The sequence below is a fragment of the Tenrec ecaudatus genome, chromosome 16, assembly GCF_050624435.1.
Source record: "Tenrec ecaudatus isolate mTenEca1 chromosome 16, mTenEca1.hap1, whole genome shotgun sequence".
Classification (NCBI taxonomy): Eukaryota; Metazoa; Chordata; class Mammalia; order Afrosoricida; family Tenrecidae; genus Tenrec; species Tenrec ecaudatus.
The window spans coordinates 8,066,023-8,092,188 of record NC_134545.1 but is presented as its reverse complement, the minus strand read 5'-3'; the positions used below and the strand labels follow the sequence as shown (position 1 = coordinate 8,092,188).

The 26,166-nt window shown below is 44.6% G+C and overlaps 1 protein-coding gene across 8 annotated transcripts in view; it reads left to right on the top strand.

Moving 5' to 3' along the window:
- ATXN2 (ataxin 2) overlaps positions 1-25,814 on the top strand; it is a 102,696-nt gene extending 76,882 nt beyond the window's left edge. For 3 of the 8 annotated variants that reach the window (XM_075533853.1, XM_075533849.1, XM_075533856.1), the window contains exons 16-25: positions 188-251; positions 824-976; positions 1,309-1,375; positions 12,138-12,322; positions 12,584-12,716; positions 16,080-16,133; positions 22,037-22,182; positions 22,606-22,833; positions 24,367-24,535; positions 25,192-25,814. In XM_075533853.1, coding sequence (XP_075389968.1) covers positions 188-251; positions 824-976; positions 1,309-1,375; positions 12,138-12,322; positions 12,584-12,716; positions 16,080-16,133; positions 22,037-22,182; positions 22,606-22,833; positions 24,367-24,535; positions 25,192-25,220 — 1,228 coding nt within the window. In that variant the 3' untranslated portion in view covers positions 25,221-25,814. The remainder of the gene's footprint in view (positions 1-187; positions 252-823; positions 977-1,308; positions 1,376-12,137; positions 12,323-12,583; positions 12,717-16,079; positions 16,134-22,036; positions 22,183-22,605; positions 22,834-24,366; positions 24,536-25,191) is intronic. The other 5 variants (XM_075533854.1, XM_075533850.1, XM_075533852.1 and 2 more) reach the window with 4 other exon arrangements.
- The last annotated feature ends 352 nt before the right edge of the window (positions 25,815-26,166 follow it).

Genomic DNA, 26,166 nt, shown 5'->3' with positions numbered 1-26,166 from the left:
CCCTCCTAGCCAGTTTCTTCATCAGAATAGGAGATAAGCGTGCATTGTGTGTGTATATGTTTTAAAATGATTTTTAATAGGTCTAAGGCTTTGCTGTTTTTAAGGAAGGATCGAGTGGGGGGTGTTAGAGAGAGAGACCCAAGTCCTGTACAGACATCACTGCCCTGTGTGTTTCTTTCTCGTTTAGGCAAGTTAGGAAATCCACATTGAACCCCAATGCAAAGGAGTTCAATCCTCGGTCCTTTTCTCAGGTAGGTTGGTCACTCTGTTTGAGGTAATTTAAGACTCTAGGGGGGAAATCACGGGTGATTATTAGTAGTGTCCATCTTTCAGAGTTGCCTTTTAAAAGTAGTTGCATGCTGAAACAGCTATTGATGATGTGTGTTTCCCTTATGTGGTAATTTTTGAGCCATAGAGAAGATGTTTGTTTGACATCAACTAGATGTGATCTTAGGCAAATCTTTGACTGGACTCTGAGATTCCTAGACACATTTTTGTAAGCATTCTTTTGAATTTGTAAGAAGATATTTATTTACTGTTTTGATTATTTTGAACACTTCTATTTCTTAAGTTACTACCACCATTTTTAATAGTATTATTGATTAATTGGAAGTGTTTTTCTTTCATTTTCTGCCAAAGCAGTTTTCCTTTTATTTGAAACATGGACATTTACTTTCTATAAGCACTTATCATTGAAAGAGACCATTTAAAAGCAAATGAAGAGGAAGGGGGTTGGGGAAGCCTGCTGACCTGCAGTAGTAGTTTAGCAGTAGCAGTAAACATCTCCTCTTACAGTGGTTGGATTCGGTTTCTGCTTTTGTAGCCAAAGCCTTCTACAACCCCAACTTCACCTCGGCCTCAAGCACAACCGAGTCCATCCATGGTGGGCCATCAGCAGCCAACTCCAGTCTATACACAACCTGTTTGTTTTGCACCAAATATGATGTATCCGGTCCCAGTAAGCCCAGGCGTGCAGGTGAGTCATTGGGTGTGAGGATCACTCGGCACCTTGTAGATTCAAGCTGCTGAGACCGGGCTGAGTCCTGTTAGGAAGAGGGTGGGGGCCGTGGTAGGAGTATTGAAAGTATGAGGACCTAAACCCGAGAGGGCTGTCAGGGCCACGTGAGAAATTTGATTTAGGCTTTCTGTTGTTGTTCTTGCCTGTGGGCTTGCTTTTTATTCACTGGTTTTTCTAATGACTTTCAAAAAAGCTGCTCTAAGCCTAGTTAACTTTTCATGAGTGATAAAATAGGTTCTTATTGTGATAAGTGCCTAACCATCATATTTTAATGTTTTAATTCCCTCTAGCCTTTGTACCCAATACCCATGACGCCCATGCCTGTGAACCCAGCCAAGGCCTATAGAGCAGGTAAAGGTGAGAATAACCCCGCACGTGCTTGCAGTCGGCATGCTGCTTGGGCTCTGTCACTTTGCATGCAGCCAACACGTGCTTATTGATCCTCGCCTGTCTCCCAACACAGCTGAAGCATTCAGGGGCGGAGTTATAAAGAGAAATCAAAAATAAATACTCCTTGGTTATGACAGTTAAAGGAGTCTGGTGACACAGTGGTTAAGTGCACAAGCTGCTCACAAAAAGTGGTGGTTGGCACTCACCAGCAGCTCCTCGGGGAAAGGATTTGTGCACTGGGAACCATGGGGCACTTCTACCCCCCACTCTGGGGTCACTGTAGGTCAGAATCAAGGCCTCAACTGAGGGTTTTGTAAAGTATGCTGTCCACAGCCTTTTCATTGGGGGTGGGGGGGTAGAATCCTGAGGGTTTGGGTATTCAGTTTTAAAAAGAAGGCTCACTAGATTGCTGGCCATTTTATTTTGCACTAACATACAGTCCAGAATTTCTGTTGAAGCAGAGGTGTCTCCTCAAACTAACATCCAAGTCTTAGTAGAGGGTTGTCTCTTCATCTTTAAAACAGGGTGTTCCAGTACATTCTTTATAAAGGCTAAATACACAGGAAATCTTTTAATGTTGAAAATGCCCTTTTACTATCCTCTTTACTGATCCAGTTACCGTATATACTCATGTATAAGCCGAGTTTTCCAGCACATTTTAATGGAGTTTTTGTGGTAAAATTAGGCGCCTTGACTGATACTCGGGTCAGCTTATAGTCAAGTATATACGGTGGTTATTAATTGTGAGACTAGATGAGGCTGTCTGCTCCAGTAAAGATTTAGTTTCACGTGATTGAATGAAATTGTATGATGTGGATTATGTGCCAATAAAACTGGGAGAAAAAATATGCACAGCCTCAGAAACTCCAAGGATCAGTCCTACCCTGCCCTGTCTGGTCACTGTGGGTCCAGATCAGTTCAATGGCAGTGAGTGTCCAGCAAGTTGATAGTAATTAATCGCTGTCATTTAAGCAAAAGTGGCGCTCTCTCTCTCTCTCTTTCTCTTTCTCTCTGTCTCCCTCCCTCCCCCCCCTCTCTCTCATAAGGTGCACTTCTCAATGTCTTACAATCTTTTGACATAAGAATTATTTTCTGTTCTTAATTTTTTTTCTTAAATAATATTTTATTGTGTTTTTGATAGAGGTTTACCCAGCAATTTAGGTTCCCATTTAGTTCTTAATTTAATAAGCTTTTTTAAAAATCATTTTATTTGGGACTCGTACAACTCTTATCACAACCCGTCCGTCCATCCATGGTGTCAAGCACTTTTGTACATTTGTTTCCCTCATCATTCTCAAAACATTTGCTTTCTACTTGAGCTCTTGATATCAGCTCCTCATTTTTCCCCTCCCTCCCCGCTCCCCCCTTCCCCATGAACCCTTGATAATTTATAATTATTTTGTCATATGTTAATACCATCTGACACCTCTCTTACCTCACTTCTCTGCTGTCCACCCCCCAGGGAGGAGGTTACATGTAGATCCTTGTAATCTGTTCCCCCTTTCTCCCTCACCTTCCCTCTGCCCTCCCTGTATTGCCACTCCCACCGCTGGTCCTGAGGGGTTCATCCGTCCTGGATTCTCTGTTTCCATTTCCTATCTGTACCAGTGTACATCCTCCAGTACAGCCGGATTTGTAATGTAGAATTGGGATCATGATAGTGGGGGTAATAATTTTTTGTTGGTTGAAATACTTGTGATTATGTGAGTATTAATTGAAAACTCTCAATCTTCTCTTTTGTAAGTGCAATATTCTGTATCTTTGCTTTAGAACATTTGACCGTGCCCTAAAATGATCTAGTGGTAGGTTTGAGCATATTGTCAGGGCCTGAAAGGTTCAGGGAAAAAAAGTTTATTGACTTCCTCCAGTCTGTGCGCCTTCTCTGCGTGCTCCCAGAAAAGGGAAAAGAAAAATTCAACATAAAACAACAATAGTTTCTTATCCTGCCATTCTGAGTGAGTGTTGTGTGTTTAGGGGTTCAGCTATGCCCCTTCCCCCTAGGTCTTGCTGTCTTTGACGATTATGTACAGCTGTGCTGTGGGGACATTTCAGTGCTAGCCTGTAAGAGACCACCGTGACAACAAGCTAAGCTGCAATAGCACAGTCGCTACAGGAAGCTCTGTCATTTTGGCTGACGAGAAATCTCTCTCCTTGAGGGGACTCAGGTAGCTTGATCGGAAAGGACACTTTGAAAAACAACAGCTGTGAACATGTGCTGACCATCCAAGGTGGGCAGTGACAAGATAGTGATTTGGCCTGTAATTCAGATTCGGTGATTATCAAGATTTTGCCCTATTTGCTTGGCTGCATTGTGTTTCCTTGGATAAAGTACTTAAAAAATAATTTCAGGAATCATGCCATTTCTTTCCCTCATACCAGTTGTGTGTCTCTCAGAAATAGCGGCGTTACTGGCTAGCATGCAATGATTGTGCATAATCACATTGCCCTAGCTGAGTCAAGAATATGTTTTAAATTGGTTTGTTTTGACCGCATAAAACATAATCTTACGCAAAAAGAAAAAAAATGCTCAGACGCGCAAAAAGAAAACATGATCTTTATGTTAATAAATGTATTATGCCATTTGGTAAGCTCCCCTACCATGGCTGCATAACAGCAGCCGGTCATAAAATGTGAAAGTTAAGTAAAAAAGCATTGCTTCTAGGGTTCTAGTTATACATTCATGAGTTTACCAAGCCAACCCTGTTGAAGCAGGTCTCTGCTCAGTGGGTGGCTGCAGGTAAGTTCTCTCTCCATGATACTTTTCTTAGTCTCATTAGAGGGCCTTCCAAAAAAAGTTCCAATCACAGCTGTGGCTTCAAGGAGGGGATTGGTGGGCCAGTTTAATTCAAGGTGGATGTCAGTTCAGAAGGTTAGGGTGAGTTGAGTTTTGAGGTCATCCCAAGGGGGTCATCTAGATTTTCTCAGAGGACATAGGACAATCACGGAGGATTAATAAAAAGAAATTTTAAGAAAAATAAAAATTACATTGGTGAAAAGTCAACTAGGAAAGTTGTGCCAAGGAATTTTTTTTTTCCATCAGGGCCTTCTCATTCTTCCAGAGCAGCAAGGGCTGTCTTAGGAGAATTTAGTTGCGAAACCTTAGCCCATCCACCCTACAGCCCTCATCTTGCCACTTCAGACTTTTATTTTATTCTTCAAACTCACAGAACATTGAAAAGGAACACAATTGGAATCCCTCAAGGGTGCCAGAACTGCTCTTTGATGTGGCGGAAGTCGAAGAGCACCAAATTCTTCAGGGAAGGGTTAGAGAAATGGAAACGCCACCTTCAGATTTGTATAGTTTTAGGTGGAGGAAATGTCGAGGAAACAGTAGCTTCAGGTTTTGATCAATTTGTCTGTGTCCTTTACATGATAAATTGATGAGATGCAGGTTCAGCCGGATTGGAAGGGGGAGTGTGACAGGAGCGCTCCCTCTTCCATCCCATCTGGAGGTTTTTAAGGGTTCCTCTGATTCTCTGGGGATTGATGCTTGGCATCATTGTTCTTTAGGGTGTGATAGAAAGTCTGATGGAAGTAGACCTTATTCCACTGTGACCCTCACCTCTGCATTTCCATTGCTATGGTAAACAAGCTTTGACCCATCCCAATAGGCATCTTCTCTAGATAAGACCAATGTAGTTTGATGGCAAAATGAAGAAAATGCAAATTGTCCTTTGAGATTGAAGGAGTAGTGAAGACATAAGTGAATAACATGGAGTATGAGTTCTTCAGGATGCTTTGCTATAGCACCCAAATCATCAGTGTATATCACTTTTTTTTTCAACAATGAAGAATTCAGTGACATTTCCAACTCAAATTAACATTGCAAGAATTTTATCATGACTGCATCTCTTAATATTTTGCTCTAAAAACAGTTGATTTTTAGTTTCTTCATTTATAGAGGCTGATGGTCTTCCCTATCTTGGCTCATCTTGAGGTTTTTCTGACCTCTCAAAGTCTAAAAACTGTTGTCATATGCGGCAGCATTTCCATTAATGGACTGCAAAGCTTCAGTGGTTTGGGACAATAGCTACTCAAGTTTTGTTAAAATTTTTATTTTAGCTCTCACCTTAAAGTCTTTTTTTTTTTTTTAATCTGGCACAAAAAGTATCCCTTTTTTTGAGGGAACACTAATAAGACTGAGACATGTGTGTTACCAGAACTTATCTGTAGCTATCCTCTGATCACAGACATGTTCAGACCTGTTTTTGCGTGGTGTGCATCCATCTAAGTATGAATGGGAACCTTCACAACGGTGCTTTTCACCTCGACCTCCTGTTTCACATACCATAAAGGTTGCTCATTCAAAGCCGACAGTTCAGTGGGTTTCAGGCTATTTAGAGCTGTGCAGCCATCACAGCAATCAATTTCAGAACATTTTATCACCCTCAGCCCCAAATCACACACCGCTTAGCATTCATGCACCATTTCCACTCTCCTTCCCACACTCAGCAACTTCCTCTCTCTCTCTCTCTCTCTCTCTGTTAGTCTGGTCTGGACATTCTGTGTAAGCAGAGTCACATACCGATGCCGTGTTAGTGATGGACTTCTCTCACCTAGCGTCCAGTCTTCGTTCCTCTAGCATGCCTTCTCTTGGTGAATAGTCTCCCTCTGATAGACCGTACTGCATATCATACATCTGATGGGCATTTGGGTGTTTCACTTTTGGGCTGTTGTGAATAATGCTGCTTGTGGACACGAGTATACGAGTTTTTATGTGGATACATATTTTCCTTTCCTTCAGTATATGCTTGGAAATAGAAATGCTTTGTTGGAACTGTAGAACTTTTCCAAAGTGGCTGGACCATTTTCTGTTTCCTACAGTAGAGTATGAGGGCTCCAATTTTCCCTTATTCTACCACACATATATGCTGCTGTCTCTTTAAAAGTCAGCTCTGACTCCATGGCAGTAAGTGCGGTGTGGCTTCCTTGGTTATAGACAGAGCCTGGTGGCACAGTGTGTTAAATGAGGGCGCCTAACCTCAGGGTTATCGCATCCTGTGGTACTTCGTTATCATTTTAATTTGTATTTTCATAATGACTAGTGATAGTGGGTGCTTTTTCACAAGTTTGTTGACCATTTATGTATATATCCTTTGAAACAATGTTCATTCAAATTCTTGACCTAGATTTTATTGGATTATTTCTCTGGAATAATCGTAAGAGTTCATTTCCTAGAAACAAAATCTACCGTCAGATAAATGTTTTTCAGATATTTTCTCCTGGTCTGTGGCTTATCTTTTTCACCTGTTTGATGATAGCCTTTACACCACAAAAGCTTTCATTTTGATGAAATAGTTCATATCCTTTATTCTTCCAGAATTTATAAAACTTAATTTTTATTATTTAAACCCATTTGGAATTACTCTTGTTAATAAATGAATGATTAAAATGAATCTTACACACATGACTTAAAATTTTAACAATTTCACTATTCTATAATTATTGTAAAATGTATTTCTTTTAAACTTACGTTTTTACTTTTGACAACGGTATTTATCATGTAACTACTACCTTAATCAAGATGCAGAGCATTTTCATCATACCTTCTTCCACTTCCTCTGTCTCTGTACTGTTAGGTCAATTCCTACAGATAGTAGGACAGACTAGAATGATAGGGGTTTGGGGTGTCTCTGTCTTCTTTTATCTAGCATCATAATTTTAGGTGGCTTCATGTTTTCTTGACTATCAGTTCTTTTGTATTTCTGAGTAGCATCCTGCTTTAAATTGAAACTAGTTTATTCATTAACTGGTTTGTGGGCATTTGGGTCATTTCCAGGTTTTCATTGTTATGAAATTAAACTGCTATGAGCATATACTTCTATATAAAATGTCTATCTAAAATTTTGCCCCTTTTACTATGAATTGTAATAGTTCCTATGTATTCTGGATAACAGTCATTTATCAGATGGAAGTGTTGTGAATATTTAGTTCCCAATTGTGACATGCTTTTAACCAGAATTTTCTATATTTTTATTTTATTTTTTAAAGGCAGTAGAGATGAGGGTGGGGGCAAGTTGAGGATACTGATGTTTATTTTTATGATGTCCCACTTTATCACAATTTTCATGTGTGATTCGTGTTGCCGTGTTTCAAACCTAAGACTTTGTCTCCCAGGTTCTGAACATTCTTGTTTTCTAAAAGTTTAGTGTACAATCAGTTTCAGGGTGATTCTTGTGTAGGACCTGAGAATGATGATTGGAGGTCACTTTTTCACAATTCATGTTCAGTTTTCCAGCACCAACCCTGCTTTCCTATTACCTTGTGTGATTTTTTTCCCCTAGAATTTACTTAACTCTGTGTGTGTGTGTGTGTGTGTGTGTGTGTGTGTGTGTATGAAACCAGTCATCAAAAAATGCCATGTTTTCTTTCCTTCCACAGGTGTTTCAACTCGGTATTCTGTGTTTCCTTATTTGTTGGTGTCTGTTGGGATTCCTAACTTTTAACAGCTGATAGTGCCAGTTGACATTTAAAATTTTAAAATAAGTGTAGGGGAGAATTGATATCTCTATGATGCTGAAACTTCCTATTTAAGAACAAAGTATACCTTCCCGCTTGTGTAAAAAAACTCTCTTCCATATTATTGTAAAACTCTTTCTCATAATGCTCGTTTACTCAGTTTATGTAGTCGATGTGTTCTTTTCTAATTGTTAATGTAAATTGGAATCTTTTTTTCCCATTGCATCTTTGTGTGTCGGTTTCATATCCTGTTTGGTTACTAAATTCTGATCATTTGAGATGTTTGGGGTTTTTAAAAATCATTTTATTGGGGTCTTTTTTCTCTTATATATTTTTAAAATAATTTTATGGGGGACTCATACAACTCTTATCACCATCCATCCATCCATCCATCCATTGTGTCAGCACATTGGTACATTTGTTGCCATCATCTTTCTCAAAGCATTTTCTTTGTACTTGATCCCTTGGTATCAATCAGCTCCTCATTTTTCCCCTTCCCTCCCCACCTTCCCCATGAACCCTTGATAATTTATAAACTATTATTATTTTTTCATGTCTTCCACTGTCTGACATCTCCCTTCACCCACTTTTCTGCTGTCTGTCCCCCAGGGAGGGGAGGGGGTTATATTTAATCCTTGTAATTGGTTTCCCCTTTCTACCCCTCCTTCCCTCTACCCTCGCGGTATTACCACTCACACCACTGGTCCTGAGGGGTTCATCTGTCCTTGATTCCCTGTTTCCCATTGCTATCTATACCAGTGTACATCCTCTGGTCTAGCCAGATTTGTAAGGTAGAATTGGGATCATGCATGGTGGGGGGGGGGGAGTTGTATGTTTCATCATTGCTACATCGCACCCCGCCTGGCTTGTCTCCTCCCTGAGACCCTTCTGTAAGGGGATGTCCAGTTGTCTACAGATGGGCTTTGGGTCCCCACCTTGCACTCCCCCTCATTCACAATAAAATTTTTTTGTTCTTTGATGCCTGATAACTGATCCCTTCGACACCTCATGATCACACAGGCTGGTGTGCTTCTTCCATGTGGATTTTGTTGCGTCTGAGCTAGATGGCCGCTTTTTTTCTTTGAAGTCTGTAAGACCCCAGACGCTGTATCTTTTGATAGCTGGGCACCATCAGCTTTCTTCACCACATTTGCTTATGTACCCGTTTTGTCTTCAGCAATCATGTCAGGAAGGTGAGCATCATGGAATGCCAGTTTAATTGAACAAAGTGTTCTTGCATTGAGGGAGTACTTGAGTGAAGGCCCAATGTCCATCTGCCACCTTATTACTAAACCTATAAATATATTCACATGAATCTGTTTCCCCATCATCAAATATAAATATATTCACGTATGTATATACCTGTATTTAGACCTCTATGAATGCCCTTTGCCTCTGAGTTCTCTATTTCCTTTTACTTTCCTCTTGTCCCACTATCATGCTCAGCCTTCATTTGGGTTTCAGTAATTCCTCTGTTATACATTGCCCTTGGTCAAGCTCTACCAGGCCTCTTACATCCTCCTCCCCTCTGATTTTGGATCACTTGTTGTTCCCTTGTCTCTGGGTTTGTTGACACTTCTTTTCCCCCACCTTCCTCTCTCCTTTTGTTTTCTCCTCCAGATTGTTTCTCTAGCCTATCTTTTATCTAGATAGACCTGCAGAGCAGAGATAATATGCACAGAAACAATACAGAGCAAAACAAAGCAACAAAACACAAACAACAACAACAATAAAACAGTGATACAAAAAAGAAAAGCCTGTAAAAAGTTCAAGGTCTTTTGACCTTTAGACGTGTTTTCCAGTCAAGACTGATGGGGTGCCACACCCTGGCCCCAAAGTCTGTCTTTGGTATTCCCTCAGGACTTCCTCACTCTGTTCCTCTTGCTTTTTATTGCATGCCTTTACTGTGATGGGGTCAGATTGGGTGCAGTTCCCACACTGTCTCCAGTGTTGTCCCCTGTAGGGCTATGCATCAGTGAGGTATGTCATGTCTTATAACAAACCATAAATCTATTGTGTGAAGCATATTTGTACATATGTTGCCATCATTCTTTTCAAAACCTTTTCTTTCTACTTGAGCCCTTGGTATCAGCTTCTCTTTTTTCCCCCTCCCTCCCCAAGAACCCAGTAGAGTATTTCTAATGTCTGTCAAGTGGTGGCAGAGCCAATACTTGGTTCTGAAATGTTGCCATGTTTGTGTATAATATGTCTTCCCTTCATGATAGTAGGGTTTTTGCACAAAGCCTCCTCCATCCTTTTGCTCCGCCTTTTGCTTGTAGCTTCTGAGGGAAATTGAAAATATGCCAAAATCTAGGACATAATTAGTCTAAGATAGGATTTTCGGGCCTTGGCACTGTTGGTGTTGACAGTTATTCTTTGTGTTGGTTTCAGGGGGGTGTCCAGCAGCACCAAAGGCCTCTTCCACCAGGTGCCAGTTACAGATCTTTCCCCCCCCCCCTCCCCTACAGTGATTAACAAAAATGTCTCCAGGCACTGCCCATGGCCCCCCTGGGAGACAGAATTTTCCCCAATTATGAACCATTCACATATGAAATGGCTAAAATATGGTCCATCTGGGCCAGTGTTTCCCACAGTGGGCAGTACTGCCCTCTGATCTCAGGGGTCACAAAAGCAGGGGCCTACAAGTCATATTGGACCGTGGGCTGTAGAAGAAAGGTTTTAATGGCCCAGTGGGGACGCTAAGTTGTTTGGGGTGGGAATTACGATTTATCTAATCAGTTTAACTGTGATTACGGTAGGTTCAGCACAAGCCATTACTGTAACCATGATTCCGTATTACATATGAGGGGCTTCAAAAAGTAGGTGGGGAAATTCCACTATCCTTTTATTTCATAGTTTCATGAGCTTTTTGAAGCCCCCTTTTATCTGTACTGATGATGGATGAAGAATGATCTAGAAGGACAACTACAAAGTTTCCTAATAAGGCCAAAAGGGTGGGGTACAAACGATATTTAAAGGGCCATTTTGCTTAGTATTATTTGAGCATAAGTAAGATTTATTTTAAGTTTTTATAAAAACAGTAAACTTGTGCATCTGTGAAGGCAGCAGTTGAAGTCTCACATTCATAGTGGTGAGTGGACAGCTCAGTCACTTGGCTTATTAGACAGACTTGTATTTGATCAAAATGTTACCTAAGTTTCGGGCAACTTTCCCTTTACCAAAAGGAGCTGCTTTTTCGATATGTGGACTCTCAGAATTGAATTCAGAAAAAAATATTTTACCTTATTCCTACTGTTTTCAAAATAAAATTTAAAAAAATCAAATAGGGGATTCAACCCACTGCCATGGAGTCGGTTCTGGCTCATAGAGGCCCTGTAAGACAGGAGATCTGCTCCTGGGAATTTCCAAGGCTGCACATCTTTACAGAAGCCAAGAGTCATCTTTTTTCTCAGAGTAACTGGTAAACTTGAACTCTCCTGACCTTGTGAACCCACTACACCAACTAAAGTTCAGCAAATCATTAAAATTTTGACTTCAAGTTTAAAAGATTGAAAACAAAAACTGAACTAAGGATATTGGCAATACCTTCTGTAGCCAGTCAGTCCCCACAGATTCATGAGTGCTCCCTATTTACTCTTTTCTGTGCCTCGCACCATCAATGTACTCCAGTACACACGCAATGATAGCCATGTGCAGGGAAGGGACACAGTGCATCTAGCTCTTGATGGGGGCACTGGGAAGTCATTCTTGAAGAGATGGCAGCTGTGTTCTTGGCAAAATGGTATGACCCAGCAGGAAGAAGAGATGTTACTCTTGGCAAAACGGTGTGTCATTCAGACACCTGCTGTATACTTGAGAAATATGGGGAGTTGTATGGAGACCTCTAGTAGGGGGAAGTAAAGAGACATCGAGGGGGGAAGGGTCTTGGGTTACACAGATGTTTTGCATTCAGGTGGTAAGTAAAGGGGGTGTGTGTGCATGCGCATGTGAGCTCACACACACATACATTATATATGTATGTATTTATATATGGAGATGAGATCAAGGTTGGGTCTTTTCTGACCAGGAGCATGATTTGGTGTATTTAATGCACGTGGCTCTAGTCCCCATCTTAATGTTGTGGTTAGTGCTCAAAGGGAAACCCACAGGGACTCCTCAAGAAGAGCACTCAGCACTCTAGGGGGCCAGCCAAGTTTGTTGTCTGAGGAATCAAGGAGTAGCCTGTGTGGTAAGACTGGCTGATGTGGGGCTGGTTGATCCCCATGTGGCACACTGAGTTGGTGGTGCTAAGTCGTCTCTCCTCCTGCAGTACCAAATATGCCCCAGCAGCGGCAGGACCAGCACCACCAGAGCAGCATGATGCACCCAGCCTCCGCAGCAGGCCCACCCATTGTCGCTACCCCTCCAGCCTATTCCGCACAGTACGTTGCCTACAGTCCTCAGCAGTTTCCAAATCAGCCTCTTGTTCAGCACGTGCCACATTATCAGTCTCAGGTAAGGCTTGGGGTTTCCTGGCTCGCTCTATTCCCTGGGGATGTTGGTTCATCTTCGCTGTGGAGTCGTTGGGGGCCGGGGTGGGGGGCTGGTTTGCTGTGCTGTGGCCATATGTGGCGTTAGGATTATGGCCAACGGCCTTTTTAGTGCAATGGCCAAAAGTGCTTTCCGGGGACCCTGGAGAGGAGAGGAGGCATCTGACTAACCCGTTGAACTCTGTGGTGACTGTAGACCCTTTTTTCATTTTTTGTTTGGCTGCAGCACCCTCATGTCTATAGTCCTGTCATTCAGGGTAACGCCCGGATGATGGCTCCCCCAGCACATGCCCAGCCTGCTCTCGTATCGTCTTCAGCGACTCAGTACGGGGCTCATGAGCAGACACATGCGATGTATGGTAGGAAATCCTCTGTCTGTCTGGTTCCCTGTGTGTGCCTATTCATGGTTGGAAGGTTCAGAAAAGATACTTTAAGAATAACCTGGCTTTTGGTGACCCTCAGGGTTAAGAGTCTATAAGATGGGCTTGTTAGCACTGCTGCTCTCTTCACCAGTCTCGGCCACTCACTTCTACCCCTCGATCAGCACGTCCTCCATCCTCTGTGTCTCTCCTTCCTTCCTTCCTTTACCTTGTGTGGCTATAGTCGGCCAAAGGCATGCAGGGAAGAGCTGCCCCGCACAAGCCTCAGCATGAGGGCACTGTGTTTCACTCTCAGGGCAGGTTCCCTGGCCTTCCAGACTTTTACTGCCATTCATTACAGTGCTACTGCCTGCCCGCCTCATGCCGGCCTTCAAAACTACCCAATGTTAGTCTAAATAGAACCCAAATAAAGTATACCTTTCAATGTAACCCAGTTACACAGGATGGTGAAATGAAATCAGATATCCTATATAAAAATAGTAAATCTGTCCCTTTAAGTCCCCTTGCCACCACCACCACCACCCCCAAAACAAACAAACAAACAATTTTGTGGCCCAAATGGAGAACTTTGTGCAGGTCATTTTAGCAGCCATCCAAGGTGCTGAAAGATCCTGGCTTCCCCTCCTATCCTGGAATAATATAGCTGATGATGGGTGGTCCATATTCTAGGCTGTTTTTTTTTTTTAAGATTTCCTCTCTATTTCGTCCCTATTACATTAAGATGTCTGAGCCCTCCTGTAATGGCATTGTGGGTATTTTCTGTTGAGCAAAGATGTGAAATGTAAGTTTGCTCACTTAGTTAGATGTGCTACTGTGAATGTGGAGTTACAGCAACAAAATGGACATTGTGTCCTTCAAACCTTGTTTAACTTTTTGAGTGACTTAAGAATGAAAAGTTTTTGTCTTATGTTTGTTTTTGTTGCAGTTTTTTTAGTTTAGATATCTTAAATAGATGTAGTTAGGCAAAATTGAATTTCTTCCTCACCCTTTGCTTGCTCGGTGGCCCCATGATCTGGGTGAGTCCTAGGAGGAGCCCTCGGGCAGCAGCAAGGACCCCATTTGTTGTGTCACCCTTAACCCAGCTCTGCTTTCTTCCCGGAGGTACACCCCCGTTCTGCAGGCCACTGATGGTAGGTAATTTTACATGACTAAAGGCGGTGTTTTAATAAGTGCTTAAAAGTCTAATCTTAATTTTCCACATTATTCCTTTTAAAATATGTTGCATTGTAGATTATGTATTTCAAATGAAAAATGGTATAATTGCTACATTTTGGAATACATTTCTTGTAATTTTTAATTCAGTCATAAAAATAAGCTGCCAGGCAGGTTCGTAGTCTTGGTAAAGCTCACCTCTTACTGGCACTGAGCCAGAGCTCAAGTGCGTTTGGCAGGACCTCACAGTTCCCCTTGCGGATATTTCAGCAACTTTCCACTGTGCCTTATGGCCTCGGTGAAAAGTTCACTGTGAGTGTTTAAGCCTTCCTGTTGAGCACATCATGATTTAACACTCGGAAAGTGCATTTACTTTCTCCCTCCCATTTCCTGGCATGCTCACCTTGGATTAAGATCTGAACTTTTTGAGCTAAAATTGCCACTGCTTTCAGAGCATACCTGTGCCTCGGGGACAGGGTGGTGAATCTTGAGATGTTCCGCAGACGACTCCTCCCTGTGCTTTGTGTTTGGGATGGATAGTCATTAATTTAAAAGCACTCTGTACAGTAACGGGGGTATTTGAAGCACTAGTGGTTTTTATAACCACCTTCTCACAGCAGTGCAATTTAGAAGGCACTTGGCCTTGGACCCTGAAGTCCATTGGAATGTGGGTAAAGAGAGAATATAAACAAAACCAATGTGCAGCAGATCTGGAGTGGCCTTATTATCCCGCGCACTCTCCTGCCACTGACCCATCTTCTTGTTGCAGCCAGCATAGCGGCTAGCCTGGCTGCCGAGGTTCCCTCTCCCTTTGGACAGCTCACTCAAACCAAACCCAACATGAGGGAGTCGCAGGTCTTGTTCCTTACCATCTTAAATTGCAGTTAAGTCTACTAACACATACTTTCCATTGACTCGTCAATAATTTAATGGAAAACCTAATTATACCCAAGACAGACAAGTTTGTGTGTTCTTTTAAATGATGACAAAATCCATTGTGTGGAAATGGTCACCTTACACTCACCCCCCTTAACAGTTTATCATTACTTTCTCAAAGCAGCCAAATACCCTGAATATGAATTATGTTTATGATTTGATACCCTGTCTATTATTCTTTATATGGCCAGAAGACTATACACCTCATGTTAGCGACAGCTTTATGTCACCTCTTTTGACATGCATCTGCTACGGCCACCCCAGATGGTTTGGTGCATAGTGGTGACTGCAAAGTGAAAGATTCATTATCATTTTAAAAACATGTTGGTGTTAGCATAAACATGGTAACAGACTGCTGAACAGTTCAATTACTAGAGTTGGAGATGGGTATTTCAAAAGTTATTGGCCCTTTGTCCTTTTATCCAGTTTGGTCACACACTTCATCTCATTAACCTTCATCAAGCCTTCATCCTTGCTGCTGCCCCCTCCTTTCCAAGAAGTTACTTTGATTTTTGATCTCCAAATGTCTGATTTCCTATGTTGCTGTATGGTGCTAGGTCTTCCATTTACAAATTAATAGTAACAAAGTTCTGTCTACAAACCCGAACTGTGAGGAGCAACATGAGCTAGATCCTTTGTGTGATTTATTTTGGGTAGTTTAATGCAGATCACGTATAAAACAGTCTGCCCCCCAAAATAGAAAGTTCCTATTGTCCTGCCACCTGCTAACCTTTGGCTGCTTATCCTTCCAGATGTGCTTAAACACATGTGTGCACTTTTTGTAGCCTTACCTTAGTGAGAAATGATCATGCTTAGTATAGTTTATGTTTCTCTAGCTCTTGGGTTCATTGATATACATCCTTCAGAACAGCACTTCTACTAATAATGTTTTGCAAAAGTAGTGTTGTCTTGGGTCATTGGAATTGGCCCTGGCAACTGCTGCTTGCCTCGCATGTGTTGCACATGTATAAACTGTTGGATGGCATGCCATGTTGCTCTTTGACCAGATAAGGATGTTTCTCCTTTCACTCAGCAAGTCCACTTTTGGAACTTGACACCCAGGAACAAAGGCAGAGTGTCTCCCAGCACTGCCCAGCACCCTCCTGGGGTTAAAGATAGTTGTCATCGCTTTTAAGATAAAAGTGAACCTGTGCATGAATACAGAGAACTTGTCTAATATGTCAGCCTCTTCCAGAGAATTAGGAAAATGCACAACTCTAAAGGCTAATTCACCTTTCTATTTTCCAAATTCAGCATGTCCCAAATTACCATACAACAAGGAGACAAGCCCTTCTTTCTACTTTGCCAGTGAGTTGGGGTTTTTATACTAATTTTCATTGTGCAGTAAGACACTTTTTAAAGAACACATGTTAAGGGAATAGACTTGTTGAACAGTATTTTCCTTGTGCCAGACAAAATCATTACAAACAATATCTATGTATCTCTAAGTAATTCTGAGTTTTTTAAAAAGGAAATTAAACCCAGCTGAAGAAAGCTGGAGTTAAAAAAAATTCACATTTCAGAAAATAATTTTTGCATACCAAGCAAACATGACTCTTGAAAATGCCTAATATTCTCTTTTAGAGAGACTGCCTGAACAGCTCATTTTTTAAAGAGGGGAAAAAATTTATACCAACATAAGCTTTGTAGTGGTTTTGTTCATTTCTTCAAAATGCCTTGGTAAGAAGAAAATTCCCCTTACCAGGATTTTTCAGAAGTGAGGGCTGATGAAATGTACCACAGGAGAATCACTTTCAAACATCAGTCTTTGTGAATGGAGGCTTCAAGAACCCAGGTAGCGGACACCCTCGGGGGGTGTCTGCTCACATGGGGCAGCTGACTGACCTGATGGCCACCAGAGGGGCAGGTAGCAGGAGGCCCCCTGCCTGGAAGAGCATCCTGGTTGCTCCCAGGTGCAGGCACAGGTGCACATGCCAGTAGGACTTTCTTCGGGAAATGAGCTTGTCAGGTCCGTGTTCTCTGTTTGTAGGCAGTGCCTAGACAAGGCCAGCCATGGACCGTGGCACTTGGAGAAGGGTCCAGCCACACAGAAACCCTTGGTTAACATGGGTTGCTATGTGAGACATGATGTGCATTTTAGAGGTGTTCTGCCCGGACTAAAATTTCAGTTACTTGAAATGAGTCTATACATGATTTTCCTTAAGACCAGCTTTAAGAAAGCATTTTACAAACACTTTGACCTGAGTTTTTCACTAATTGTGCCATGACTTGGTATCCAAAAATAAGTTACTCCCAATAAGGTTTCTGCATTTGATTTACTCTTTTACTTGGTGCTAGGAAATGTTAACAAATGTAATCCTTTAATATAGACGCTCTTTAAAAAGGAGTCGTGCTGTATAGCTGTCTATTGAAGGGACGCTGTGTATGCGACTGTATCTGTTAAAAGACAATGTCATAACTTGCTTGTCTGGTGTACTCAATGGAGGTCTCGGCTGGTTATCCTCACCATCTTACTGTCTCTGTTACTAGTTTTGGAGGCCGTGTCCTGGTAAGTAGCTAAGCGATCCTTCCTCATCACACCTGAGCATTAACTCTCGACACCTGACTCCCCGGAAGAGATGGCACCGACAGTGTGCTGCTTGCTGTGTGTAACTTGACTGGCTGCTTCCTTTTCCTTCTTGGAAGGTTTGGTCCAGTTGCCTCTGACCCCTCTTCTGACCTCTCTTCAGCTTGCCTTCATGCTTCCACTTTGTCTGGATTGGAAGGTGGGAGGCGGTTGTTTCGTGCCCTTGTTAAATGTAGTTCTGCAGTGCTGGCAACCCAGCATCTGAAGGAGAAAACTGTTAAAAAATCAAATGCACTGCCTTCCGGACGGACTCTGCCATCAGTGAGACGAAGCCCGTTTATTGGTCAGTGTTAAAAAGGATTTGCCCAGTGGCCTTCCTTAAAGCTTCAAGCATTTATATCAAGGAGCACATGGATGGCAGTTGGAATCATAGGGTACAGGTGGTTTCAGGACCAGTCTAGCCCCTGACTTCCATTTCCTAGGATAGAAGCAATACTTCATTGATCTGGTTGACTTGACCCAGCTGGCCTCATGAAGGTTGCTTACATTTGGGTGAATAAAGGTTTAACAGAGTATCACAATCCAAACATATAAGAGCATTCCCTTGGTTATATAGCTTCCCTTGGCAGTGCACTCAGCTTCTGAACAGGAGGCTGACCCCCTGGCCAGCCCTCACTGCCCATTTGTCCTGGTCCCACAGCCCTCACAGCCTCTCTCTTGCCCTATCTTCTTTTCCCTTGGTGAGTCTTGTTCCTCCCAAGTCTTCGTTTCCTCCTGTCCCACTGCCTTTCAGGGGGCCAGAGCACAGTTAATTGAAGTATGGCTTTCACACTTTCCACACTAAGCTACCCAGTTTTTGTTTTTTGAAGAGGCAAACAACTGCCAGCACAAGGTGCCCGCTTTTAACTCTGTTAAGCTAGAAGATGAAAAAGAAAAATATTTCCAATGAAACCTCCTTACAGTTCTGTGCAGCTCAGGAAGTATATCCAAGTGTTATGTCAGAAAAGTACATGGGAAAATTCCATGATCTGTCCATTCCATGTTTCTGTGCACTTGTTGACGCCCCCTCATACAGTAGCATCTGTTTGGTTTTTTTCTTGTCACAGTGCCTTGTGGCTTCCTGGTGTTGAGGCAGGCAAGGGGTAGGTGTCTTAAAAGCATATGTCGAGTCACTGCTTGCATTACTCAGAGCTTGTTCTGTGCATGCAAATCAGAGTGTAGCTTAGAACATTCCATTGTACAGCCTGGAAAAGTGAACAAAGTTCTTTGTTGTCACAGAGATACCAGTGGGAAAGGCACAGCAAAAGAATTTCCTTTCTAAGCAAGGAGCTGCTAAGTTTTCACATTTTTAAAATTGATGAATGACTTCATTATAAAACTTTATTGACCCGCCCTTCGCTGGCTATTTAAGCCTCTGCTCTCAGCTTAATAAGAGATTTGATCAGAAAACTTTATTGACATAATTATTCTTTAACTGCTGAGCCTTAGTGTATAAACTATATACATAGATCACCCCCCCTAGACATTATCTTTTATATTCTTAATGCTTTGCTTAGAAGATAATTACAAGTAAAAATGTAAACTTTAGGGGGGGAAGATCTTACATAAAATTTAAATATACTTTACAAGCTCTGAGATTCTGTACTGCCTTTATGAAAAGATGTAAATAAAATTTAGGACTTGGGGGTTGCTTTTTCCTGTGGTGGATTGAGTATTTAGTATTTTGAAAACCACACATATCAGATGCTTCATCTACAAGGAGCAGGGGCTTACATGCTGATGACTTGAAAGTAAGACATCTTGGCTGACTCCAGCACGGTGGCACTTGCTCCCTACTCTGCTTTCGGCACAGTGGCCCCCACACACGGACCAGTGCTGTGTAGGAGCCCAGTCTGTCTTCCTGAAAACTTAGATCGGTACTGCATTGGCACAGTTTCACATAGATGCTAGTTGTTTCTGATCTATTGAGTTTAAATTATTTAATAAAAATTTCAAATGGATATATACTCAGTGACATGCGTGTGTGTGCGCGTGTGTGTGCAAGAGCAGCAAAGTCAGGTTTCAGAATTAATAAATGTCCTGGTAGTGTAGTGGGCTGTAAGCCACAAAGTTAGCTCTGTGGGAGGAAGACAAAGCAGGTAGACTCTGCCCTATAGGGTCACTATGGAACAGAATTGATCAGATGGCATGGGTTTGAAGATCTTTTGGTATGTTAAACCATTAGACCCCGTCAGTGACCAGAAGGTTTTGAAATAAATTACTTGGATATGATAGTGATAGGTGGGGTTTTAATCAAACCTGTGAGGTCGGAGAGACAGACTTCCCTCAGACTCAGGGACTCTGGCACTGGAGAAAACATTTAGCACATGAGTTTTCCCGGCTTCTAGGGGGACAGTCACCAACTGTTCCCATCAGGGTAGACTGTTCACATCATTGTGCGGCGGAGCCTGCACACAGACCAAGAGGCAGTTGTTGAAACACAACAAGGGGACCCCAGATGGTTGAACATCAGGAAAGATGTGGTCTTGTATTCTTCCACCATACTTACTCATGCTGGGCTGATCGTCCGGTAACCTGGACTGTGACGAAGAACTTGGTGTCAGAACTGGAGGCAGGTGCATTAGCAACTTTCACTCATGCAGGTAACACGAGCTTGCTTGGTGTCAGTGAAGAAACACTTTCTGATGAAAATAAAAAACTACAGCCTTCAATATGGATTACACCTCAATATAACGAAAACAAAAACCTATGTAGTACAACTGGGCCAGTAAGTAGCATCATGATAAACAGAAAAGATTGGAGTTGTTTTAGGATTTTGTGTTGCTTGGATCTGCAGTTAGCTCCCATGGAAGCAGAAGTCAAGAATTCAAATGATAGACTTCATGGCAGTGTTAAAATACAAAGATGTGACTTTGAGGGCTAAGGCGCACCTGGCCCAAGCCATGCTGTTTTCTTTCAGTCACCTCATATATATGTGAAAGTGGGGCATTGAATAAGGAAGACAGAACTATACAGTCAGAATGTTTCTTAGAAGCTAGAACAGCAAGACTTCGTCTTGTGTGTTTTGCTCATGTAATGGGAGGGCGGGTGAGCCAGTCCTTATAGAAAGATGACTTGGACAGAGTAGGGAGGAACCTCAATGAGAGCTCAGCTTGATTAGCACAGTAGCCGCAACAGTGGGCTCCAACCTGGTGAGACAGTGCAGGGCCGAGTAGGGTTTCGTTTTGTTATCCAGGGTTGCTGTGATTTGAAACTGACCTGGTGACAGGTAACAGCCTAACCGCAGGATGAATCTTACGGTCAGGAAATGTTCCCCAGTGTGTTAGTGAATCTGTTTTGTTTGAGTTACACTAGGAGTTTTTGAGTGTTGAGCCAGCTGTGGTGTTGGTGTGGGGCGCCCAGGTGTCTCCAGCACTGGCCATTTACCTCACCCTACTCCCTTGGTAAGTGATGTGTTTGGAGTTGGACTGGAGTGCCGGTGGCTCTTAGCTTTACATGCCTAACCCTCTGCACCACATTGACGGGGTACACAGCCAGCTGGCCTCGCTGAGCACCTGAGCTTGGGTGCCTGATCCCACAGCTGTGTCTGCCTCTTCCTGCCACACTCATGTGACTGTATTTGCTGACACGTTGGACAACAGCGGGTGTAACCTCTTGGAATTGTTACTTGTAGGCTCAGTTTATAAAGGATTTTAGGACTGATTTCTTGAGTAAAGGCTAGGAGTCATGCATTACTCCAGATGTGTCTTAAGAGCACTGTCCCCCCTCCCACTCCCTAAAAAGGAGCACAGTCCCCAGCCCGTTGCCCAGTCATGGACAGGTTTGTGTCATGGATGAATGGTCATCACCTGAAGCCATGAACACATTTCATCTTCCTGATTCTCACTGTGCTTTTTTTTGGAAGATCTGGATTTCTGCCTGATGTCCCTACTTTGTACCCAGGAATAGCTGTTACTGAGATGGGCTTTTGGGTTCAGTCTCTGTGGACAGCGGACTCTTGATCACAAAGCATAGTCAGTAGTGCCAACTGGATTCTATAGAGCAGAAGGCCTGGAGGGACACTGACAAGGGTGGCTTTTGTCATCAGCCACAGGTGTTTGTAGGGTTGTGGCTCCACGAGAGGTCTTCCAGCTCCCACCCACAAGCCCACTTTGAGGTGTCAGTGGCGGTTGCAGGGCAGTAGCATGGTGAGGTCAGCCAGATGATGTCCTTGACTGTGTGTGTGTGTGTGTGTGTGTGTGTGTGTGTGTGAGAGAGAGAGAGAGAGAGAGAGGGGGGGGGGTGGTTGATTGATTGATTTTGAGGAATTCTTGCCTTTTGTCCAGAGAAAGTGTGACTGTTGGAAAAGCAATTCAAACTAACTTGATTTTATCGTAAAACGTAGACAGCTACGTTACATATATTATGTAATATATTATTATATATATTAAATGCTAGTTTAATATTTATTGGCTTTACATGTTTTTCAAGAAAGGTGGAATAGCCAGGTGTGAACTACTAAATGTAAAACTATGATCCACTTTGTAAACGTTCATGAGAAAAAGTGAAGAATAACAGAGAGAGGTGGGATCAAGTGTAGCAACTGGTGGGGCATCCCTTAGATGCTGGCCCTGCTGTGAGCGGGCAGCGGAGGCGCGATAATGGGAATGCTCACTTGCTGTCTGCACTCTCCTTTCTCTACCAGTTTCCACCGGCTCCCTTGCCCAGCAGTATGCACACCCCAACGCCACCCTGCACCCACATACGCCACATCCTCAGCCCTCAGCTACCCCCACTGGACAGCAGCAAAGTCAGCATGGCGGGAGTCACCCTGCCCCAAGTCCTGTTCAGGTGAGAAGGAACCCGTGGCCACCCACCCTCTTGCCTCCCTCCCTTGGGTAACTGAGAGCTAGCTGTGCGGCCGCCAGGCTCCCAGGCATGTAGTCACGGGTCAGAAACAAGGTAAAAGTCTCACATGGCACCCAGTGTGGGTTTGTAGTCAAGTGTATCTGAGGGTTGTGTTTTTTTGTACTTCTATCTTAATCGTCATAGTTAAGAGTCAGCTTTGGTGTCTATTAACTCATGGGTGCTGCACTGGGTGAGAGTCTAGAACTGAGGTCTGGCATCCTGCTCCCCAGAAACATTCCAGCCAGAGGCAGCTGGATTAGGTGGTAGCCCTGGGGAGCCGTGCTCACGTGCAGAGCTCAGATGGTTGTGTGCCTGCCACCTGCCTTTCTGTAACATGTTTTTCTCCATTCTGTGGCTGGTCTGCAGCACCATCAGCACCAGGCGGCCCAGGCCCTCCATCTGGCCAGTCCACAGCAGCAGTCGGCCATCTACCATGCGGGGCTCGCGCCAACACCCCCCTCCATGACACCAGCCTCCAATACGCAGTCACCACAAAACAGCTTCCCAACAGCACAACAAACCGTCTTTACGATCCATCCTTCCCACGTTCAGCCGGCGTACACCAACCCACCCCACATGGCCCATGTACCTCAGGTAAGCTCGCCCTCGCCAGCGTTCTGTCCAGACCAGGCGGCTGTGGAGGTTGTTATAGCATCAGAACCAGACACGCCCTAGCTAGAACACCCTGTGTGTGATGCCATTCGCCCCACCCCCTCTGCCTGTGCAGTGCACGTGGTCTGGCCCGCACTGACCATCGTGTGGTTTTGTGATGGACTCAGTTGTGTTGCTGGCGGGTCAGCCCTGAGCCTTTCCCAACTGAAACCTGACAGATACCTCTGACTCTGGAATGCAGCCCCTTCCTCGCCTTCCTGTGTCTGCTTGGCTTTGTGTATCAGCTCTGTTGCCCTGTACACATGTGCGTACGCATACACCCCTGGCAGGGAGGGTGGGTTCTGAAGGTTGTTCCTGCCTCTTCCTCCATCTTCGGTGGCCGTGTGAGGTACTTGGAAGGGTGTGGCCGTGTGCACTGGTGCATTGAGCTCTGGGGCCCAAACACGTCCTCCAGAGTTGCCTGGGCAGCAAGAGTGAACTCACCTCAGAGTAGTGGGCTCCTGCAGTGGGGGGCTGGTCTTTGCAGTGGTTCCTCCTCCTCCCCAGGAGTGGCTGCCCTTTGCCCTCTCTGGGGCTCTTTGGGTGAACTGACTGGATAAGATGGGGTTGGTTGCTTTTTTGTTTTAGTTTCAATAGGACTCCCTTAGGTTGGGTCTAGGTTAGACCCACCTGACTGAATGCCATTTGGCTTCAGTTACCCGATAGCTGACCCGTTGTATCCTTGGCATGGCCTCGGTTGATGCTCTTGGGGCACCGTGGGCGCTGGAATTGGTGACATGCTTTTGGTGGTGGGTGGGGTGCTGGTGTGGTCAGTGGAGTGTGGCTGAGCCCACTTCCAGAGTGCAGGGGCCCTGTGGGGGCTAGCAGAGACCGCTGGCTTGGAGGTATGTGTGTGAGCACAGGGAAGCTAGGGTGCTTCAAACCTTGCTGTGTTTTGTGCTGAAGGAACCAGGCTACCTCCGGTTGGGAAGTCCGACCTGCCAGGGGCTGCGTGACAGAGGCCAACAGTTCTGGCCACCTTTCCACCTGACTCCCCTCCTCCATCAGGCTTATCTTCGAGCTGTGCTGCTGAGTAGGCAGGAAGCAGGGGAGGGTGGCCTGGAGAGGTGCCTCCCAGGAGGGAACCCAGCCGCCCTGCCTGTTCTCCCATCAGAATAGGGTGTTGTCAGTACAGGACTATGGGGAGGGCGGCTCTCAGGCCTCACTGCATCTTGCCTCGTCTTCAGTCGAGAGGCGGCCGGCCAGTGGCTCAGTGCTGATCTTTGTGAGGCCCTGCCCTGGGCAGGCGCAGGGCCGTAGGTAGTAAACCCCTCACACTGGGTGCCCGCGCCCCAGCTTGCAGGACCTCCTGGAAGGTGAAGCATGTCTGTGGACTGCCTGGCAAAGCCCCCCAAGAGTAGACGGGCCTGACGGCCTACCACTGCCCTCCCCCCTGCGCCCCATGCTGAGCAAGGAGTTGACATGTTGTGTAAGCGGAGATGTTGCCTGTATGCGTAAAAGAGCTCTCTGTTTCAGGCTCATGTACAGTCAGGAATGGTTCCTTCTCATCCAACTGCCCATGCGCCAATGATGCTAATGACGACACAGCCACCCGGCGGTCCCCAGGCCGCCCTCGCTCAAAGTGCACTACAACCCATTCCAGTCTCGACAACAGCGCCTTTCCCCTATATGACGCACCCTTCAGGTGAGGCGTGTGTGTGCAGGGGCCGCCGGGGCACCCACAGCATTCTGCTCACACAGGGCGAAGGGCAGGCAGGGCCAGTGCTTCACGCCCCACATCGGAGAGCTAGCAAGACCCGTCCTAGCGCGTGCAGTAGGGCCCGTGGCGGTCAGCTCAGTGTCAGGGTCTGAGGCTCCTGGCGCCTCGGCTGTGTGTTGTGGTCTCCCGGATTCGGCTTGACAAGCAGCAGCATCGGTCTGGGTGGCTGGCGCATGCTAGGACTCAGGTGGCCTTCTTTGGCAGGGCAGTTGGACCTGTGGGGGGCTGTCACCAGGGCGGAGCCTGAGTGGAGCTCTGAGGATGTGCAGGTGCTGTGTGCTGGTTGCTGGCAGCCCTGGCTTCATACACAGGGGACCTGTGCTCTGCGAGCAGTGCCAGGGCGTGGCTAGCCTGGGGGGGGGGTGTGGTGAGGCCTTTTTCTGACCCCACAAGCAGCAAGTCTTGATGGTTTTACGGCTGACTGGTGTGTTGCTATCTACCCTGGTGCAGATGGGAGGGTAAGAGTGCACCGTGCCATGAGCCTCAGCTAGCGGGAGGGGCTCACAGGCGCGTGCTGCAGACACTAGACTCCCTTGGGCTTGCCAGCCTCCTGCTTCAATGTTCACCTCTTTCTCTTGCAGTACAAGCCCACCACCAACAGCAGCTGTAAGGCTGCCCTGGAGGAAGCGAAAGGCCAGATCCCCTCTGCCCTGCTACTGCTTCTACCAACCGGAAGCACAGAAAACTAGAAACTCATTGATTTTGTTTCTTAAAATATATGTTGATTTCTTGTAACATCCAATAGGAATGCTAACAGTTCACCCTGCAGTGGAAGATATTGGACCGAATAGCGGCATTTAGGAACTTGTGGGCTAGTCCATAATTCCATATGCTGTTCAGCCCCTTGAGCACCCCAGCTCTGCTTGCTGAAACTGGAAGTTATTTATTTTCTAATGATCCTCTGACAGTCATGAACACATCAGCTAGCAAAAGAAGTAACAAGAGTGATTCTTGCTGCTATTACTGCAAAAAAAAATTATAATAACATAAATCAAGACTTGGAACGCCCTTTTATTAAACCTGAAAAAAAAAGTTCAGTAAATTCTTACCGTCATCTGACGGATTATTATTTATAAATCAAGTTTGATGAGGTGATCACTGTGGCCAGTGATCCAACTTTTAAGTTAAGGGGGTGGGGGGGGAAACTTTTACTTTGTAGATAATATAAAATAAAAACCTAAAAAAAAATTAAAAATAAAAAAAGTTTTAAAAACTGGCACCCAGGTAGCGTGTGTTTGTGTGAGCTCCCGTGGCAGGAGCTTGACCATTGAGCCAGAAGGCAGCTGTCAAAAAAAACCTCTCTTCACCTTTAGTTCTGGTTCACAGTGTCTCCACAGAGTCAAGGGGGCACAGTTCCTGAGGTGGACCAGAAAGAAGCCTGCTGCTAGAGGAGAAAGGCGCCTAGCGCTGGGCAGGGCCAAGCCCTCCTGACGCCTCCAACCCCATGAGCTGCCCTTCTCTGCAGAAGGTCCCAGTCTGGGTCAGGAAACAGGTCTGGGTACCAGTAGGGGGCAGGAGAGACTTAAAAGGCTGGAGGGCAGACTGACCAGCAAGGA